General features: G+C 62.1%; 4 protein-coding genes across 9 annotated transcripts in view; 2 read left to right on the top strand and 2 right to left on the bottom strand.

The window, feature by feature from the left end:
• Window positions 1-9,492, top strand: part of MAN2A2 (mannosidase alpha class 2A member 2) — a 38,056-nt gene extending 28,564 nt beyond the window's left edge. Inside the window, exons 23-24 of the mRNA XM_044444829.1 lie at window positions 828-832; window positions 9,480-9,492. The gene's annotated coding sequence lies outside the window, so the exon portion shown is untranslated. The remainder of the gene's footprint in view (window positions 1-827; window positions 833-9,479) is intronic.
• On the top strand, window positions 9-4,554 carry RCCD1 (RCC1 domain containing 1). Its single transcript, XM_044444849.1, has 8 exons — window positions 9-432; window positions 2,114-2,326; window positions 2,419-2,572; window positions 2,648-2,769; window positions 3,089-3,241; window positions 3,361-3,525; window positions 4,016-4,045; window positions 4,133-4,554. The coding sequence occupies exons 1-8, from the start codon at window positions 414-416 to the stop codon at window positions 4,333-4,335; spliced, it is 1,059 nt and encodes a 352-aa protein (XP_044300784.1). The 5' UTR covers window positions 9-413; the 3' UTR covers window positions 4,336-4,554.
• PRC1 (protein regulator of cytokinesis 1) lies at window positions 4,548-10,174 on the bottom strand. 3 transcript variants are annotated; one of them, XM_044444839.1, is made up of 14 exons: window positions 10,045-10,174; window positions 9,750-9,882; window positions 9,363-9,485; window positions 9,044-9,277; window positions 8,794-8,964; window positions 8,565-8,714; window positions 8,146-8,293; window positions 7,917-8,053; window positions 7,716-7,811; window positions 7,485-7,631; window positions 7,002-7,103; window positions 6,709-6,810; window positions 6,150-6,329; window positions 4,548-5,474 (listed from the first exon to the last, which is right to left on the bottom strand). In XM_044444839.1, exons 1-14 carry the CDS (start codon window positions 10,053-10,055, stop codon window positions 5,397-5,399), a joined length of 1,812 nt encoding a protein of 603 aa, XP_044300774.1. In that variant the 5' UTR covers window positions 10,056-10,174; the 3' UTR covers window positions 4,548-5,396. The 3 variants fall into 3 exon arrangements, with proteins under 3 accessions (XP_044300774.1, XP_044300775.1, XP_044300776.1); XM_044444841.1 differs by having other exon boundaries at window positions 5,370-5,474; window positions 6,227-6,329; XM_044444840.1 differs by lacking the exon at window positions 7,716-7,811.
• A 334-nt stretch (window positions 10,175-10,508) lies between these two features.
• On the bottom strand, window positions 10,509-18,596 carry VPS33B (VPS33B late endosome and lysosome associated). Of its 4 annotated transcripts, none has more exons than XM_044444843.1 (23): window positions 18,578-18,596; window positions 18,406-18,486; window positions 17,889-17,947; window positions 17,634-17,683; window positions 16,877-16,944; window positions 16,251-16,296; window positions 15,930-16,024; window positions 15,264-15,368; window positions 14,816-14,909; window positions 14,195-14,272; window positions 13,966-14,039; window positions 13,673-13,759; window positions 13,497-13,587; window positions 13,328-13,402; window positions 13,157-13,221; window positions 13,003-13,057; window positions 12,867-12,913; window positions 12,604-12,736; window positions 12,419-12,492; window positions 12,247-12,348; window positions 12,034-12,109; window positions 11,459-11,575; window positions 10,509-10,728 (listed from the first exon to the last, which is right to left on the bottom strand). In XM_044444843.1, exons 2-23 carry the CDS (start codon window positions 18,445-18,447, stop codon window positions 10,649-10,651), a joined length of 1,713 nt encoding a protein of 570 aa, XP_044300778.1. In that variant the 5' UTR covers window positions 18,448-18,486; window positions 18,578-18,596; the 3' UTR covers window positions 10,509-10,648. The 4 variants fall into 4 exon arrangements, with proteins under 4 accessions (XP_044300778.1, XP_044300777.1, XP_044300779.1 ...); XM_044444842.1 differs by having other exon boundaries at window positions 17,889-17,950; XM_044444844.1 differs by lacking the exons at window positions 17,889-17,947; window positions 18,578-18,596 and having other exon boundaries at window positions 18,406-18,475.
• Window positions 18,597-18,602: the final 6 nt, after the last annotated feature.

The raw sequence follows: 18,602 nt of genomic DNA on the forward strand, positions 1-18,602 counted from the left end.
GGAGCTGCACAGTGCAAGTCACGCCATAAAAGGCGAGCGGGGGAGATTAACAGCATCATCGCTTCCAGTATATTTGGCGTGAGGTGGTTATGTGTGATGTTAAATGGATACTGAAAGTGGTGATTTGGGAATTCCCAAGAAAGGAAGAGTTGGAGGCAAAAGCGGTCCAAGACTCGTGAACTGTCCTCCAGGGCCAGAAATCTGTGTCTGCAGAGCCGGAAGCGTCTGTGTCTCTCTGACATGTCGGCTTTATACCCACCTCTGGGTGGAGGTGCAGGGAGCAGAAGGGCCTGATGAGCAGGCGCATGCCTTTCTTGCCGCCTGTGCATAGAAACCTTTGCTGTAGGGAGTGACCTGATTTGATTCCAAGAGCTGGAAGCCATGTTCGTTCCATTGATCTGAAAAGCTTCTGTATGAAAGACTCAGCCCCAGGTGAGTTGTATAATGGGTAACACAAAATGCAGTGCAAAGTATCTTGTGAACAGGAGCTCCTTGCAGATCAGGCGAGGCAGGGTCCGGCTAGTCCGGCGTCCTGTTCACACAGTGGCCAGCCTGCTCCCCGCGGGCAGGACATGAAGGCAGCAACTGGTGTGTGGGACAGATTCCCCCTGCCAGTGGAGGCAGCACAGGGCCCTCGGCTCTGGCCGCCACCGAGCGTCAGTCGAGCCGGTTTGCAGCGCAGTGCTCGTTTTGCGGCAGCTTTGCTGTTGACCCATCTGCCAGCCAGCCAGCCAGCCAGCAAAGTGCGCTTTGGAATGGTGCTTGGGCAAAAGTGCCTGAATGGGAAGGAAGGGAACCAGGTTAGCTTGCGTTGCCCGAGTTAACAGGTTCTGTTGCGGAGTCAGGCGCTGCCACATAGTTGAAATCCCTTTGGATGCATTCAGTGCTACCCATATTGCAGATTCCAGGAGTTTTTAGTCACGAAGTCGTGTCTGACCCATCGTGACCCCATGGACAACAGTCCTGCAGGCCTTCCTGTGCTCCACCATCTCCTGGAGTCCACCAAGCTCACGCCGACAGCTTCAGTGACTCCGTCCAGCCACCGCATCCTCTGCCATCCCCTCCTCCTTTTGCCATCCATTGTTCTCAGCAGCAGTGCTGATAGATGAACCCCTCCCCACCCCTCGGAAAATAAGTTGTTCACGGATTGCTTTGAACTAGGCAGGTGAAGATTTCATGGCTGAGTGGACGGCTGTGAAGTGTGTTTACAAGAGCCACACGATTCAGTTTGAGGACTAACCAGGACCCATTCTGGTGGCTCCTGCCTTTGGCAAACTACCCCCCCCCCCGTGAGTTGCTCTAACGAGCAGAAAGCAAACTATTCCAATGTGGCCAGTAGCTGGCTTATGCTCTCCTGGGTTCTTTACCCTCACCTTTTAATAACGTTTGGAAAGATGAAATCCAAGTGGTTGCATCGTGGAGCTTTGCTTGACACTTTCCTTGCAGGCATTAAATGGAGGTGAATACTGTGGCACAACGTTGTGCTGCAACGTCGGTGCAAGCGGCACCCGCGCCCAGCCAGGGTGGCCCGTCCTCCGGGAAGCCGCAGTTCGCCCCGGCGCCCTCGCCCCCCTTCGGCGAGCGGGCGCGGCGCAGGGCGCGGGCGCGCACGCCGGACGGCGCGGCCCGGCTGGAGGCGGAGCTTGCGCGCGGCCGGCTGCCGAGCAGACGGGGCGCAATGGAGGAGCTCGGCGGCGCGGGCTCGGCTCGTCCCGGCCGCTGGTTCCAGTTCGGGTTCCGCTTCGGGACGAGGACGGAGGATGGGCTGGAGCCGGCGGCGCTCGGCGAGGCCGGGCAGATCCGGCGCGTGCGGGCGGCCTGGAGCTACGCGGTGATCACGCCTGCCGGTGAGCCCCTTCCGCCGGGCCCGCGCCGGAGGGCTCCAAGCGCGGCCACCCGCAGGCCGCCCCCGGTCTCCGCGCTGAGCCGAGCGCACGCTCCCGGGCCGCGGCGGGGGTGCCCTGCCGCGCCCGCGGGGCCCCGCTCGCCGCTCTTCCGGGGCTGGCCAAACTGCCTCGCCAGGCGCCCTTCTCGGCTTGCTCTCCGGCGGCAGCGCCATGCGGCCCCGCGCGCCGCCCGCCCGCCACTCGCGCCGCCCGCTCTCCTCCCGCAGGTCCCGCGTCGGGGCCGGTGCTGCAGGGCGCGCTGTGCGCAACGCTGCCCCGGGACTGCCTGGACGCGCTGCCGTCGGAGACGCACCTGCTGCTGTTGCGGGAGGCCGCCCTGGAGGGCTGGCCCTTGGGGGCGGAGGAGGACTCGCCCGGCCTTCTGGAGGGGCAGCCGGCGTGGCGCCGGGAGCTTCCCGCGGAGGCCGCGGCTGCAGCAGGTAGGACAGCGGCGGGGCCAAGGGGGCTGCCCGCGCAAGCTCGCTCCGGCTGGCAGCTCTCCCGGCAGCCCGCTCGCTCTCTTGCTCCGCAGATCTGCCCCTGGTACCCGGCGGCTACGTGGCCCCACGGCCTCCCTTCTTCACGCCGTTGCCGGACGCGCTGCAAGCTCGCCAGCTAGCCCTGGGCCACGAACACGCGGTGCTGCGGAGCGCGGCAGGGACCGTCTTCTCCTGGGGCGGTGGCAGGTGAGGCTGGCCCGGGGAGGGGGGTTAGGGTTAGGGCGGGCTGAGCACCACTGCCGCTTGGTCCTCTTTTCCCAGGCACGGGCAGCTGGGTCACGGGGAGCTGGAGAGCGGGCCGGAGCCGCGGCTGGTGGAGGCCTTGCACGGGATCCTGGTAGTGGCAGTCAGCGCAGGTGGCTGGCACTCCACCGCCGTCAGTGGTAAGGCAGGGCTGCCTGTGTTCTCCGCAGGGGCAGCCTGGCGCAAGGGGAGAGCTGTGGCATCGAGAGCCATTTTTGCAATGATCCGTGCTGAGGCCACTCTGTCGACTTCCTCGGCCTGGGGACGGGTACCAAATCGGGGCTCCGGCCTCTTTAGCAGCAGCATGAAAGGTGGCGTTTTGTGGTTGTGGCACAGGGCGAACAAGCACCATTTGGCTTGAGTGGGGGCCCAGAGCGAGCCCCGCCTTTCCCGGGGATCACCCTTTCCTGGCGTGGCTGGAAGGGGGGCTGGAGGGCTAAGTGCAGCTTTCTCTTCCAGAGACCGGCGACTTGTACGTGTGGGGCTGGAATGAGTCCGGGCAGCTTGCGCTGCCTTCCAAAGCTGTGGCTGAGAGTCAGGCAGCTGCTCCAGTGGATGTGAGCAGCGGGGAAGTGCCCCAGGCCCAGCGCCCTTCCTTGGAGGCAGAGGCAGGTACTCTTCCCTAGACCTGGCCCAGGGCAGGCTCGCTCCTGTGGCTGTTGGACTGGGCCTGGCCTCTGAGCGTGGGCAGAGTTCTGGTGGTCTCACTGAGCAGACGTTCCCTTTTCTAGAGGATGTGGAGCTGCAAGTAGGACAGCAGCAAGTGGTGGAAGACCGTGTGGGTGGCGAAGCCGGCTTCATCTCAGTCCAGGCCTTGCCCGCTTTGCTGGACATGCCTCACGGGGCAGAGGTCAGCAGGGCCAGTTGTGGATCGCGACACACTGCCGCTGTGACAAGTAAGAGAACGGGACTCTTGGGCATGGCTGGCGGCTTCAGGTAACCCAGCCAGGACTTCCCTGCCCCTCACCCCCAAAGGAATTCTGCAGTTCTTTCTTTCTGGAAGAAACGGGAAAACCATACAAACTCAGAAAAGGTCAAGGGTTGTAAAGCGTGCTGCTACATTTTAGACAGACACCGGGATGTTTGAGCCTAGCTACTACCAAGATCCATACTCAACAGGAAAGGCAGCGTAATCAGGAAGTGAGCAGTTGCTCCCGTCAAAGGACAAGAAAGCGGATCCCCGAGTTTGCAGGTCGCGCCTTCTTTTAGCTAATGAGCTGCACCCATCCAGGGCTCCTCTGTTGCCGTTTGTGATCGGACAGTCGTCTGCCTTCCCTTTCTGTTCATTTCACGGCCCCACTTAGCTGCCCACCCGTGACCTTGCCCCATTTCGTGTTGACGTGCAGCAGGGACTCTGCCTCACCTCTCCCTTTCGCCATCTTTCAGGCACTGGTGAGCTGTACACCTGGGGCTGGGGTAAGTACCGAGACTCCCCGCTGGCTGCCCCACGGGGAAAGCGGCCTCCCCTCAGGAGACGGTCCTCCTCGCTCTTCTCGCCCACAGGCAAATACGGCCAGCTGGGACACGGGGACACAGTCAGCTCTGACCAGCCCAGGAGAGTGCGCTACTTCGCGGAACGTGGCTTACGCGTGGCTGATGTGGTGTGTGGCCCGTGGAGCACTTACATTCACGCCGTGGAGCAGCAGCACCGGGAAGATGGCGGTCGCCTGGAAAGGAAGCCCTTGCTCCGAGATGGGCCGAGGTAGCTGGGGGCAAGACAGGCTTGCCATGGCCGGGAGCCCAGCAGCCCACCCACACGGAGCCCAGCCCGAGCGCTTGGAGCTCCGGCCCACCTGTTCCCCCGTCAGGTGTGCGGCACTCGCTGTGTCTCGGGGGCCCCAGCAGCTGCTTTGGGGAGTCGTGCTTAGACTCATCCGTTTTCAAAGGCAGCTTTCCCATTAAAGAGACCAGGCCCAAGTGCAGAATATACTGTTTTATGTTGAGTTAAAATGTGCAAGACAGACAAATGAGTAACAGTCATTTCATGCAGAACAGCATTTCTGGCCTGCAGTCAAGCTCTCTTCCAGTTGCTTGAGCAGCAGGAGAATGCAGGGCGTACCGATCCAGAGAAGCAGCCCAGCCCCCAAGCCCAGGAAGGGGTGCCTGTGGGAGGGTCAGGTGCTTCACTCCAGCCCCAGTTCCTACCCAGAATGACCAGTTACCTGCTGTTCTCCGACATACTGAATAAACAAAGCACAAGTACTTTTGCATACAAATAAATAATAGGGCTGTAGTGAAAACAAGGTGCGAATCTAGTTGTCATTGGGAGCAAGGCACAGATGCTGCTATCTCGCTCCATCTCCTCCCTTCAATCCTAAGGCGGAGGCTCACAAGAGGAGCTTTTTGCTATAAAGTTTACAAAACCAGCTTAACTAGGGGAGAAACTTTTGTCTATGGGCAGCCCTGCAGGGAGTCCGGCAAAGCCCCTGAGCCCACCCTCCTGATTCCCACGAGCGATAGCTTCTGGCCTGGCCAGTGGCCTCCTGCTAAAACTGCCTGGCAGAGGGAGTGGGCAGCTTGCAGGGGGAAGGCGCTGCCCTGCTCAAGCCCCCATCACTGGAAACGCGCACAGACAGCAGAGCATGGAGGAGGCCCGCGCCTGCCTCCCCACACTCTTCGCTTTTGGGAACAGGTCCATCTTGCAACAAGCCATTACGGTAAAAACAATGGTGAGGGCTCCTCCTCGGCCGGGCTGCACAGGTGGGGAGGCTGCGGGGCTGGGCTGGCCGGGTGGCTGCCGTTCTTGGCAGGGCCAGCCGGCCACTCTTCAGCTCTCCACGTTGGACGCGGTGGAGTTGAGGGTGCATGATCGGAACTCAGATTTGGAGGCCTTTGAAAGTCCGTGCTGTGGAAAGGAAGCAGGAATGCATGACCATAAAGCAGCAGTCCCCACCCCTCTCTCGGGGCTGTGTGCACCCCCCCCACAGACCCCCTCCCCCACGGCCAGAAGGAAGGGGAAGGAGCAGGTCCGGGTGCAGCAAGCACAGCTTGCAAAGTCCGGAGGAAGTCCCTCCTTAGAAACGCGGAGCAGCTGCTTCAAGGGCAGCCCGAAGGGAGCTGGCCCGCTGCTCACCCCGGCCTCGGGTGCATGCCACGTGCCTGCCGTTGCAGGGGTCCCCCTGCGAGGCCCGGGACGGGGCTGGGGAAGCACGCGCAGGAGGTGGGCGCTGCTGCAAAGGGCTGGCGGCAGGCGCAGGCATTTGCTTCTGCCAGGAAGCCAGTCCAGGTGGCTCTTGGCAAGCGCAGCACTTCCTGCCACGCCTGCCTGCTGCTCCAGCGGCTGCAGCAGGCCCTTGGGGCCCCAGAACGGCTGCTTGCTGCAGGCACGGCCCTCTCTGCCCGCTGGAGATGGAATCTTTGCAGAGCATCCCCGAGAAGCTGCTTGCACCACCGAGGACTTGGCTGAGGAGCTGCAGAGGGGGGAGCCGGCAGAGGTGGGTTGCAGCCCCCAGGGCAGAGGAGAGGCACGGGGGGGGGGGGGGGCGCCTTGCTGGCCACGCATGTGTTGAGAAGAAATTACCGCAAACTCGGAATAGGTGCTGGCAACAGAATTAATGCTGCAGGTGCGCTGGACGGGGGCTATGGGGGTGCACCCACCGCGTAGAGGCATCCTGCCCAGCTGGGCCACGTTCTCCTTGTTGTGCTCCACGCGGTCTGGGCGTGAAGGCTTGGGGACTGCGCGCCTCTGCGTCCGGACGGGCTGTGGAGGCAGGGAGGGTGGCGGTGGTTACTGCTTCCGAAGACAGCCACGGGGGCACCTCAGGAGAGGGCTGCAGACCTGGCCTACGACTTGAGCTGCCTCTTCGGCCCCCTGAACCTGCCGCCAATGGAGCTGCCCTGGCTGGCGAGTTCCTAATTGCTTCGCGCTAATTCAGAATGCAGCAGTTCGAGAAAGGGAGCTCTCTGCCTTTGTCCTGCACGGCGCGGAGGCCCCCGGCCCAGTTACCCTGGCATCCTCCCCAGCATTCCCTGGCAACTGAGCCAGCTGAGCTGGACTCTGGGGGCCTCTTCTCCCCAGCCCTCTGCTTGGTGCCAGCAGGCTCCCCCCAGGCAGTGATGATGAGAAGAAAGCAGCTCACCTTCCCTCCTGAGAGCGGGAGGTGAGGGGCGGGCGAATTGAATGCCGAGATGCCGAGGGCTGAGCGGGTGGTGCTGTTGGGGGTGCAGGCCGTGACGTTGAGCTGCAAGAGAGCCGGCGGCCACGGCCGTGAGCAGCCCGGCAGGGAGGCAGCGCAGCTTCCCGCTTCCGTGCCAGTGGAGGAGCGCTGGCAAGCAGCCCCCTGCCCACCCCGGCACGTGATCGCCACCTTCGCGAACACGTGGAGCCACAGCGTCTCCGCGACTTGGGGCGGGAACGCCTTGCCACACGTACCCGAGGCACCTTGCCCGGAGTGACCAGGCCAGCACCCCGCCTCTTGGTGGGGGTGCTGCCGTACATCATCTCCTCCTCGATCAGGCGCGACTTCTTGAGTTGCTGGAAGAGAGAAGAGACCGACGGCTGTGGGGACGGACGGAGGCCCAGGTCGGGGCTTGGCACATATTGGGCCAGCTGCAAGGCTGAGCTGCTTGCACTGGGCGAACGGCCTTTGCAGACGTGCCAGAGGCCCAGCGCAGGCTTCAAGCTGAGCTCCAGGACGAGCAAGGGCTGCCGAGACACCGCCCTGCTGCCGCTGCAAACGAAGGCCTGGCCCCCACCGCCCCTGCAGCACTGGAAGGCGCTCCTCTCTGTGCACAAGCCACCGAGGATGCCATGCTGCGGCCGGGCAGACGGGGAGGCCCCCCTCGGGCGCCAGCAGCAGGCCGGGCGCAGGCCGGGTGTGTGTGGCGAGAGGGCTGCCTCGCCTGCCAGACTCACGCGCTCCTGCCTCTCCTTCTCCTTCTCCAGCTGGTGCAGGCTCCACTGCTCGGCCACGTGCTCCAGGAAGCGCTGTCCGCGCACCGTGAAGTCCTGCGCATGCTCCCGCTCCCAGAGCTCCACACGCCCACGCAGCTCCTCCTCCAGCTGCAACGCAGGAGGGCCCGTTAGCTGAGTGGGGCCCCATGCGGGCCAGGCCTCCCCCCGTAGCAGGGCGGGCGAGACACGTGCCTTCGGGAGCGTCTTCTGCAGCTTGGCCCGCAGCTTCTCTTCCCTCAAGAGGTTCCCGCCCCGGTTGGTGAAGCGGCTCGGATCCGTGGCCTTCCTCTGCGCAGGGGAAGGCTCATGGTGAGGCGCCGCCCAGCCCCGGCTGCTGAGCTCCGGCCCCGGCCCCGGCCCCGGCCCCCCGCCCAGCCCAGCGCTCGCTGCTACCTCGAGCTCCTGGAAGAGGCGCCAGTTCTTCTCCCACTTGTGCACCGCTTCAAACAGGTCCTGGTGCGCCTCGTAATGGTGCTTCAGCCGTGCCATCTCGTCGTCGTGCTGCTGCAGCAGCTCCTCGGAGAACTCGTCTGGGGAGGGGAGGGGAGGGGAGGGGCTGGTCAGGGAGCGGCAGCTGCCATCGCCCACCCCGCAGCGGCGCTCCAGGGCCCCTCAGGCTCACCTTGATAGTAGGGCCTGAAGGCCTGCCTCTGCTCCTCCCCATAGAGGCACTTGTCCCAGTAGGCGGCCAGCTCTGCCCGGATAGCCTCCACCACGTTCCTGAGGTTCTGGAGCTTCAGCTCTTCCAGGCGGTCCACTTCCAGCTGCAGCTGGGGAAGAGGCGGGGGCTCACCACCATGCAGACGGCTGGCTGGCTGCCCGCCCCCCTCCTGGCGAGCTCGCCATGCGGTGGGCACTGGGCCACGGGGCCGCGAGCAGGGGCAGGACGACCCCCTGGCCACCGCCCTCACAGGGAGATGCACGGAGCCAACCTTGTGCTCAGGTTTTGAGAGTGGGGCTCAAGGAAGCTCTTCTCGAGCTGACAGCCCTAGAGGACGCCCCAGGGCCCGAGGCAGGCTAAGCCCCGCTCGTGCTCCTTACAGCATCCATGGTCCTGGCACTGGAGCCCCCCATGTGTGGGGCAAAGGCCTCTCTCTCCTCCGCCGGCACTCGCAGTCTCTCCCAGAGCACCCGGATCCTGGAGCGCAGCTCCTCGCACAAGGCCTCCTTCCGCTCCCTCTTTGCCTCCAGCTGCAGTGCAAGAGTCCAGCCTCAGCCAGCGGGAAGCGGTGGGGGATCCCTCCGCGGCTTCCCGCTGCGCCGCACCCACCTGCCGCAGCAGCTCCTTCAGGGCAGCGATGTTCTCCGTGGAGAGGCAGAAGGCGCCCTCATCTTCGCACACCACGTCCCGCTCAAAGCTCGTGTCCGGGCTTTCCTCCAGTTCCTCCATGCACTGGACGATCTGCTGCTTCGTGCTGAGGAAATCCAGCCGCCGTCGCTCCTGGGAGCCAAAGGGAGATGTGACTGAGCGAGCCCCTCCCACGGCTGCACGCAAGCACGGGCTGTGTGCGGGCGCATACCTTTTCGGCGGCCAGGCCTGCCAGGTGGCGTCGGAAGTGATCCAGCTCTGCCAGGCTGGGCACAGCCTCGCTGTCGATGCAGTAGGGGGAGGCACAGAGCAGGTCGCACATGTCCCGGTCCCGCTCCTGCAGCGCCTTCAGCTCCTGCCTCCTCTCCCGCTTCTGCTTCAGCATCACCTCGACATGGGTGCGCAGATCCTTCTCGAGCTGCAGAATGGTCGCCTCCTCATCCTCCTGGCAGACAAAGAGCGCCCTTAAGCTCTGCGGAGCCAGCCCCAGAGCAGCGCGCACTTGCAGAGGCCCGCACCGCCCCCCTCACCTCGAAGGGAGCCAGCTGCAGCTCTCGGCACAGGGTGGCCAGCTCTTTGCGGCACACGGCGATGCTCTTCAGGAGCCGCTCCTTGAGGCTCTCCTCCTCGGCTATCATCATGTCTAGCAGGCCCTGGGGCAGAGGAGAGAGCGGGGCGGAAAATAAAGGTGGCTGGACTGAGGGGGCGCCCTTCTAAAGGCAGCCGCACCAGAGCTGCCTTCTCGGAGGGTCCATCAGGGCCTGAGGAGCCTCCGGACCGCCCCCACCTGCCGGCGGCCTAGACGGGGCCGGCAAGGACGCCTGTTCAGCGAGCCCAGGCGGGGCGAGGCAGGGCCGCCGCCGCCGCCGCCGCCGCGCCTTCCCTGGGCAAGAGGAGAGGCCGGGCCGCGCGCTCACCTTGACGTGCCTCTTGACCACCTCCGTCCGCTGCAGGCGCTGGTCCTCCGGGATGCCGATCTCCTCCCAGATGTCGCGCAGGTGGCTCAGCGCCTGGTTCAGGCAGGCCACCGACTCGCTGGCTAGGATCTCGCTGGCGGCGGCGGGGAGAGACGGGTCAGGCCAGCCGCCCCAGGCAAGGCGCCCTCGCCCGCCACCACTCCGGGCCGAAGAGCCAGGAGGCGCCGCGCGGAGCTCCCCCGGCGCGGGCCCGCCCACGATGCCGGCCCCGGAGCCCCCAGTCCCCCGCGCCTACCTCTTCCGCATGGCGCCGCCTGCTCCCGCCGCGTTGCGCTGCGCTGCGCTCGCTCGCCCGTTTCGGCTCAGCCGCGGATTCAAATCGCCAGCCGGCGCTACGATTGGCTGCCGCAAAGGACGCCCGACCCGTTGCCCCGCCCACTCCTCGCCCCGCCCACTCGGCGGCCGCGGCCAATCGCAGGAGGGGGACGCGGGAGGGCCGCGCTCCGCGGGACTTCCGCCCGGTGGCGGCCGCGCGTGCGCGACAGGCGCTGCCCGGGCGGTTCCGAGGCGGCGCGGAAAGGGCTCTCCGCCTGCCCCGCAGGTGCGCCGGCGGCGCGAGCCCCTCCTTCCGGCCTGGAGCCGCCGGCCGCGCCCCGGCAGCCGCCGCTCCAGCCCGTACGCGGGCCCCGCCGTCCCGGTCCCCGCCCGCCAGCCCGCCCCCCGCGTTCGGAGCGCACAGAGCCGAGCACACACGCCAGAGGCCGGACAAAGCTTTATTCAACGCAGGCGACGCCACGCGGGCGGGACAGCCGCTGGCCGCCGGGGCCAGAGGCAGGCAGGCCGGCCGGCCTCCTTCGCGCGGGGACGGGTCCTTGCGGGTGGGTCGGCTGCAGCGGCCCTCACGCCCTCGTCTCGACCGTGGACTCCAGCAGCCGAGCACTGTTGGTGATGGCCGTTGTCAGGAATATGAACTGGAGCCCTGGGGACACGGGAGAACAGGGGAGCATGAGAGGACCCGGCTGTCCTGGAACCAGGTGAGCGAGCCCAGCCCTGCTGGGAAATCCCCTTGAGCACCGCAAGTCACTTTGTGCACTGAAAACATGCCGCTTTGGGAAATCTCTGTCATGCCATTAAACAGACACGCTTCATCAAGCTAGAACTTTCCCTAGAAGCAAAAATGGCGAAACTGAGGCTCCTGTGCTTTGGAGACATCGTGAGAAGGCAAGACTGCCTGAAAGACCATCATGTTGTGGAAAGTTTAAGGTGGAAGAAGAAAAGGAGGACCAAACATGAGAGGGTCTGACTCCATTAAAAGAGCCACTGCCTTGAATTTACAAGAGCTGAGCCAGGCTGCCATGAGTAGGACATTTTGGAGGACTTCCTTTCAAAGGGCTGGAGATTACTTTGATGGCACCTAACAAACATGTTTGCTTATCTGCATAATTTGCTGAACATGGAAAGACAAGGTGTTTTGCAGAGCCAAGAACTCTACATAAGGGTTTTTCTGGGCCTCTCTCTGGGGTGTGTGCAGAGCTAAACTAAAGCTAAACTTCATAAGGGCTAGAAACTTGTCGTCTTTTTAACATCAAAATAATGTATTAAAAAATGGAACTGTGTCCCACAGATTATTACCATCCCAGATCATAAAAGGGCAAGCTCACTACCACCCAGCCAGGAAAGTATCCTTCCAAGTCAAGTCTGCCTCGTACCTCTTTCTTTGCCAAGAAAGCGAAGAGCTGAGATTTCAGAGAAGGTGCAACCGCCTAAGAAGACCGCCAGAACGACTCTTTGGGACTCACAGGCAGGATTCTCCTCCAAAGCTGCATCTGCACAGAGGACAGAACGGGACGTGGTCTCACTATCTGCTGGATTCGTTTCAGTGCAATGCCCAACCTTGACTGAAGGTGGGCAAGACAGAAGGTAACATTCAAGCATTAATTGCCAGTATAAATGTAGGCTTAACCTGGAAGGAAACAATTAAGAGTGCAGCACTAGACTGATTTTCACTGGCTGTGCTGCTTCCTAAATGCATCCTAAGTAACATTTTAAAAAACGCACTAGATGCATCTGAAAAGGCCCAGAGGGCAGGCTATGAATGCATGCGGCGCAGGACCGCCTGTGTGGCCACCTGCGCGGCCAAGGCTCTGGCTCTGGCGAGCTGCCAGCCTCCCTCTCCGGCCAGGGAGCAGCTGGTCTTGCTGCTTCACACAAGCGCATGGCTGACCTTGGCAGAGGTAGCAGCCGGGCGGCCCTCAGTTCCCGCTCAGGCCTCCCGCCCACTCACCTGTAACCACAAATTCATTGCCACCGAGCAGCCGCACCACCTCCTCCAGGCCTAGCCAGCTCTTGCGCTCCAGCACCTGCCCAGGGCAGAAGGCGGTCAGGGCGGGTGGCCGGCAGCACCTGCAGCAGGAGGGCACGTTGGCCCACGTGCCGTGGGCAAGTGCTGGCCATCCGGCCAGGGCTCGGGAGGAGGGGTCGCCCAGCTCGCAGGCACCTGTTCTATCAGCTTGCAGCTCAGCGGAACGTAGGCACCGCTGAAGACGTAGGCCATGTCGCGGGGCGTCTTCAGGTCGTACTCGCCATCCACACGCGGGATCTGCAAGGGAACAGGCGTGTTGCACCCAGAGGCTGCCTGCAGGAGCCCCCCCGCCCCCCGAAGCACTCACCAGGCCCAGCTTCTTGCTTATCCCCCGGAAATGGCTCTTTTTGGCCAGGGAACTGAAAGCATCCGAGAGCTTCCCTGTGAAGAGAGGGAGGAAGGGCCAAGGGGAGGCAGCTCAGGTGCCAGGCAGGGCTGGCGGGCTGCCCCTCCAGAGATGGGGGAGCCGTGGGGTCACCCCACACCCTTCACCTGCAGCTCGGTCCGTCACCAGCTTGCTGACTTTGCTCTCCACGGCGGTCAGTGTCTCCCCCGGCACCTGCTCCGTCAGCAGCCCCAGGCGCTTCAGGTTGTGGAAGGTGAGCAGGTGCTCCGGCCCGTAACTCTGGAGCGGGGGCAGAGCTGCGCATCAGTGCAGGACTGTGCAAGGGCTGGGGGGTGGAGTGCCCGGGGAAGGGCACAGGTGGCCGCGCTCACGCGGGAGGAGGGAGAGGACTGCTCTCCCACGGCCTCACCTGCAGGTACTGGGCTTTCAGGGAGCGGAAGTCTTTGGGGGCGAGCCCTGGGAAGGCAGAAACAGCAGAGGGGTCAGGGCACAGCAGCGCTGGCGCATGCTCCCGGGGACCCCCTCCTCCCACCGCAGGCACCCACCATTCTCTGTGAGGGACAGCAGGCACAGCATCCGCAGGCTCTCAATGGGGGAGACCTGCCCTGGCAGGAGAGAGGAAGCCATCAGGGGGAGGAGGCCATCTCCCCACCCCGTGGGCCACCCTCTTCCCAGCAGCACCCCCCACCGCTCACACACCTGTCGGTTGATGTGCTCTTCAATGAAGCCAATGGTCTCTCGGATGTCGAACCCTTCCAGGAGAGCTGCAGGGCAGAACGGGGAGTGGGCGCTCACCTGGCATCCCTGCCTCGCTCCAGTGCGAAAACAAGAGGCGTCCCGGAGACGAGGGCGGGCTGGGCTCGTGCTTACTGTGCTCTGCCTTCAGCAGCTCCTGGAAATCTTGCTTAGTTTTCTTCTTCATAATAGACTCACAGGCCCCAATATCTGCGGACATGAGGAAGGTTGTGGATCGGCTCGGGCACCTCTCTGCACCTCTTCACTTGGCCCCCTTCCCAGGGAGGGGAAGCGCGAGACCTACGCAGGCTGAGCAGGCGATGCTCTTGCTTCAGGCCCTTCAGCTCTTGGGAGACAAAGGTCTTCATCTGCTTGATGTCCATCCCACGCCGTCGCTGCGAGGGGACAAAGCGCCTGCGTCCGGAGCCCGCCCGGAGGACCCCTCCCGGCTGCCGCCACCGCCGCCCACAGCCCACTCACATCGTACTGCGCCTGCAGGTTCCGCGCCTTCTCGCTCAGGAAGCCAAAGACCCTGGAAAAGTGCTCGTTGCGGATCTTGCTGAACACCTGTGGGGAGATGCGGCAGGTCGGCCGGTCTCTCCGAAGGCGCCTGCGCCAGCCCTCCCTGACGCCTGGGGGTGGGGGAAGCAGCCTCCCGCTCCCAGCGAGCCAGTCCTGCTGCGCTGGCCAGCCCTGCGGCCAAACTGGGGAAGCCGGGGCTGCCAGGCACAGGGAGCTGGGGGCAGTGGGAGTGGGGGAGGCCACAGGCGCACCTTGTCCTGGGCGTTCAGCAGCACCTTGATGCTTCGGTCGGAAGATGTGACATCCGGGCCGAAGTCCACGCTCCCTGCAGGAAGCAGATTCACCAGGGCACTCACCACTGGCGGCAGCTGCGTCGGCGGCGTGGGGACCGTGCTGGGAGGCGGCCCTCCCTCCGGCCCACGTGCGCCACCCGTGCAGAAAGGGCAGGCAGGCGGCATCAGCGCTGCCAGGGAAGCTTACCACACTTGATGCGAAACATATCATCCACCAGGCCTTCGTACACCACCTGAGAGCAAAGGGCCGTGACATAATCCACATCTGAAAAGGCAGACACGGGGGGCAGCAGGAAGGGCGCTGAACAGGTGTTGATCTGTTGATCGAAAGCCTTGATCCTGGGCTTGGTCCCCTCACAGCTCGGCGCCAGAGCGCTCGCTTGGCATGCAGAAGGGCGCTGTTTGGGACCAGCTGCCCACGAGGTCACACAAGCCTTTCCTGCCTCCCGACAGCACAGATTCTGGCCTGGACAAGCAGCGGAGCTTGCTTCACTCGGGCCCAAGACCCCAGCTCCCTCAGAAGCCCCACTCGTGGCCCCAAGGCTCCTCCATCCCCATCGGCCTCTCTGGCTCTCCAAGCCCTCTCTGCTCGCCTGCTTCAGGAGGCCTGCAGGCCACACGCCTTCAGAGAAGCGCTGGCCTCGAGCCACACTTCCTTGCTCATAGACTCGCTTTTGGGGGACTGGGGAAGGACAGCTCACCAACGGCTCCTCAGAGCAATTTTACTGAGGGACACAAGCCAGGACGCCGGGGCGAAGCAGGGACTAGCTCCCCCTTGCCCCCCATGTCCAGGCTCTCCCATGCCTACCTCTGTCTATGAGGAAGATGTGGCCCATCGGCTTCCGGCCCACATTGTCAGCCTCACTCTCCTCCATGGCCTCATGCCAGAGCTCATGGACCATCTGAAAGAGGTGCGGGAGGCCCTGCCTGTCAGCTGCTCCTGGCCAGAGGCTTGCTGAGAAGCAGCAAACAGGCAGCGACCCCCTCCCCCCCCCCCACCCACCATGAACCAGTGGCAGAACGCTCCCTCCTGACTCCCTCTCCCCCCCACATGTGCCAGGAGCCGCTTTTGTGAGCTCAGCTGCTTTGTGGAGAAAGGGGAGGCCTGGGCTGGCCTCAAGGGCACTGTGGGCTACAGCCAGCCTGCACACAGCAAGTCCCCCCTTCCCTGGCTCCGCATCAACCACACAGCCCCAGCCCAGGGGGCGTTTCATCCTCCTCGGCTGACACACCCTCCCACAGGAGCAAGGCCTCACCTTGGCGCAGCGCCCGATCCCATAGGTCCTGGTGAACGGGCCAAAGAGGGAGCTCAGCAGCTGCAGTGCCTGGGCTACAGCACCAGTCCAGCGCTGATCGCCTTCCTGTGGGCCATGGCAGCAACAAGAGGGGACCAATCGGAAAGGTTGACAAAACAAGGTCCTCCTCAAAGAGAACGCGTCAAGTTCACAATGTTTCGTGCATAGGAAGAAAGGAATCTCCTTTGCACCTGCTCCCAGCAGCAAGATTGACTTTTGGAAAATACTGGAAAGCAGGGATCATTCCTATCAATGCCAAAAGTAATGCTGGGAGCTACCAAAACAAGTGGAACTAACAGGATACAAAAAAGCTGTGCTTAAGCATTCAATCAAGTCTTGCAGTTCAGTACCAGCTGCTGGTCATAGTTCTGGTGCCCTAAAAATGGTGATATAACACAGGATTGTTTCAAAAAGATATAATTGTGGCTCCACTGCATTGCACAGGTCTGTCTGAAAGAACACACTGCATACGATGTATCACAGCTGTCAAGCACCACATGAAATGCAAAGCGGCTTGGAATGCTCTCTTGGGCAGTGCGCTGCAAGCGCCAGAGCTCCCCAGTAAGCAACGCTGAGCCCCTGAGCCCAGGAATGCAGGGGCACACCATCCCAAAACTTAGAACTGACCAGGAAATAGTCTCGGAAGAACTCTGGCAGCTCCATGCTGATGATATCATCATCCAGAGGGAGAAGATAGAAAGACCACTCATCCCAGGTGACATCTGGGGGGGAACCGAGAGTGCACAATGGAACTTCACTCTTGGACGCTTGCGCCCACTTTGCCTCCTGAGATCACGCCAGCGACTGGGCCTCTGAGGCAGGACAGCCTGTAACTGGCTGAATAACCGTCCCGTGGCTTGTCTGGCCCCTTCCCTCTTAGTCCACTGGCTGAATAGACACTGAGTTAGGCCCCTGAATTACATTCCTACTCCCACCTGTGAAACTTACCCCCATAGATCCCCTCTTCCTCCAGCACCATCTCACATGTGTGGAACTGCACAGGACAGGACAAGAGAAACTGTCAGCCTTGGAAAACACCCAGCCACGGCTTCCCACACGATCGGACCGCCTTTCTAGCACAAAGCAATAACTCCCTTCTGCAAGGAGACAGGAAATCTCCCCCAAATCCATAGCAGCCTTTTGTAGTTGAGATCAGTGTGCTTCAAACTGAATTCTTCAGAGGCACTTTGCAGCCATTCCCAGTGTAGCCTCCAAATTCTGTTGCAAAGCCTGCTATTGGAGTGCCTCTGAAAAAAGAATTCGATTCAGTTCAAAACACACTGGTCCGTGCAGTGGCGAACTCTTCTCTTCTTTGTCTACAGCTTCGTCCTTCACACCCTCCTCCTCTACCACCCTTGCTAAAGCCAGCACCAGATCATGCAGTGAGAGGAGGACAAGATAGGCCCTCTGGCTCGAGCTATGAGCCAACCTTCAGGGAGAAGAAAATATGCCAAGGCCAAGGGGATATCTGGCAGCGTATCGTTACTGAGCTATCCCAGAACACAAGTGGGATGGGAGGCAATTCCTGATAACCGAGGCTCTCTGCTAAGGGAAAGCTTCTGCTGGACACTTGCCTTCTGAGGGCTGAAGATGATCTTGTACTTGCGGATCCGGCCGGCTGCCTTATCAGCATTTACTATGTCTGGAGAGAAAACATCAAGGAGCAGTCGGGGCTGGCCAAAGCCAGTGAAGATGCCTCCAAATCCAAGGGCTGGCTCGTCCAGCTTGAAGACAGCATTTTGACAGTGCCTTTCACCCAAATGATTCTCAAGAATACTCGAGGCTGACACAACTCAAAATTCCTAGAACGCGTGTTCGCAACCTCCCTCTTCTCTAGCTTAGTCTCGCCTTGCAGTGAGTACCTTCCTCGGAGGCAGGGATTACAGCTTGCCAGTAGCTCTTGGCAGAGGCCAGAGGCCAGAGTGTACAGATCACAGGGATACTTGGCTTCATCTGGGGCTGCGCATAAATCCTGCCAAACAGAGTGCGTATCCCAAGAGGCAAACAGGATGAAGTTACCCTGAGAACCACACAATTTCTGTCCTTGATCTGAGCGCTCAAGGTGCCCACGAGTCAGCATCCACGCACCTTTCAGGGACGAGGAGGTACAGAGCAAAGAAGCCTGGCAACAAGGCTTGATTAGTCTGTCCTTCAGCCCCCTTCCGGGGCACAACTGCAATCAAGTACCCACTGTGCTGCCAGTGTGCCTGCACCCCTTTCAGGATGAGCAGCACAAACGGTTCAACCTGGGACTGTTCACTGGGCTTGCTTAGCCAAGAGTTGCAGCCATGGCTCCTCTCCTCAGCCCGTGCATGCTCGCTATGAACTTACCAGCCACATATTTCACATTCCTGATGCGCGGCCGTACCAAGAAACACAATCTAGAGAGAGAGAGAGAGAGAGAGAGGGAGAGAGGGAGAGAGGGAGAGAGGGGGAGAGGGAGAGGGAGAGGGAGAGGGAGGGAGGAGACGGCATCTGAGTATGAGCACTTGGCAAGCCACAGAACCCTTCCCCAGGCAGGAAGTGCTCCTGGCAAGCGCAGGGCAGCGCTGCATATGCAAGGCAGGCCTCGTGCCGCCCACTCACTGGTCACTAGTGCTGTGGGCTGGCTTGCTCTCCACCTTGTAAAGCTTGTCGACTTCGTGCTGCTGTACGGAAAGGCAAAAGCCAGGAGTTAGTAGCTCGATGTGCATTCAGGGCCTTTTCTTTTTTTCGGCTGGGAGAGCGCCTACGGAAAAGCTGGAATACTTTCCCTAGCCCTCCCTTTCCCTGAAGCATGCAGCAGAAGTGCTCTGAAGCTGCTAGTTAAGCGGACTCGCCAGAAGAGAGAGCTGGCTTACATGCTTATTTAAACTACCGCCATAGTCAAGGCGGGCTCCCCACACCTTGGGATTCCGACAGGCTCTTCCTCCCTTCCCAGCATGGCAGAGCTCCTGCGCCTTCAGCTAGGCAGAAATGCAACAGGACAGGCGACGCCTCCCCGCAGTCTGCGATGGGGAGCGTCGCACCAGTTGGATTTCTGCCTGCCGGAGGCAGACGCTCTGCCGGGCGCACGACATGCAGAAGCATGCGGGCGCCGCGACGACTGCGACGCCGACGGCACCTTCAGAATGGAGACGTTGGCGATTCGGTCCAGCGGGCTCATCAGGTCGGCCTCAATGAACAAGTCTTTCTTGCCGGGGAGCTGCGGGAGAGAAGCCAGGGCAGGGCAGGTCAGGCCAGGCCAGCCGGGTGGCGGCCTCGGGCGCCCCTGCGCGCCTGCGCTCCCGCCGCACCTGCTCCAGCAGGTAGACCAGCTGG

This window comes from Varanus komodoensis, unplaced genomic scaffold (assembly GCF_004798865.1).
Source record: "Varanus komodoensis strain SLA01 unplaced genomic scaffold, ASM479886v1 scaffold46_1, whole genome shotgun sequence".
NCBI lineage: Eukaryota > Metazoa > Chordata > Lepidosauria > Squamata > Varanidae > Varanus > Varanus komodoensis.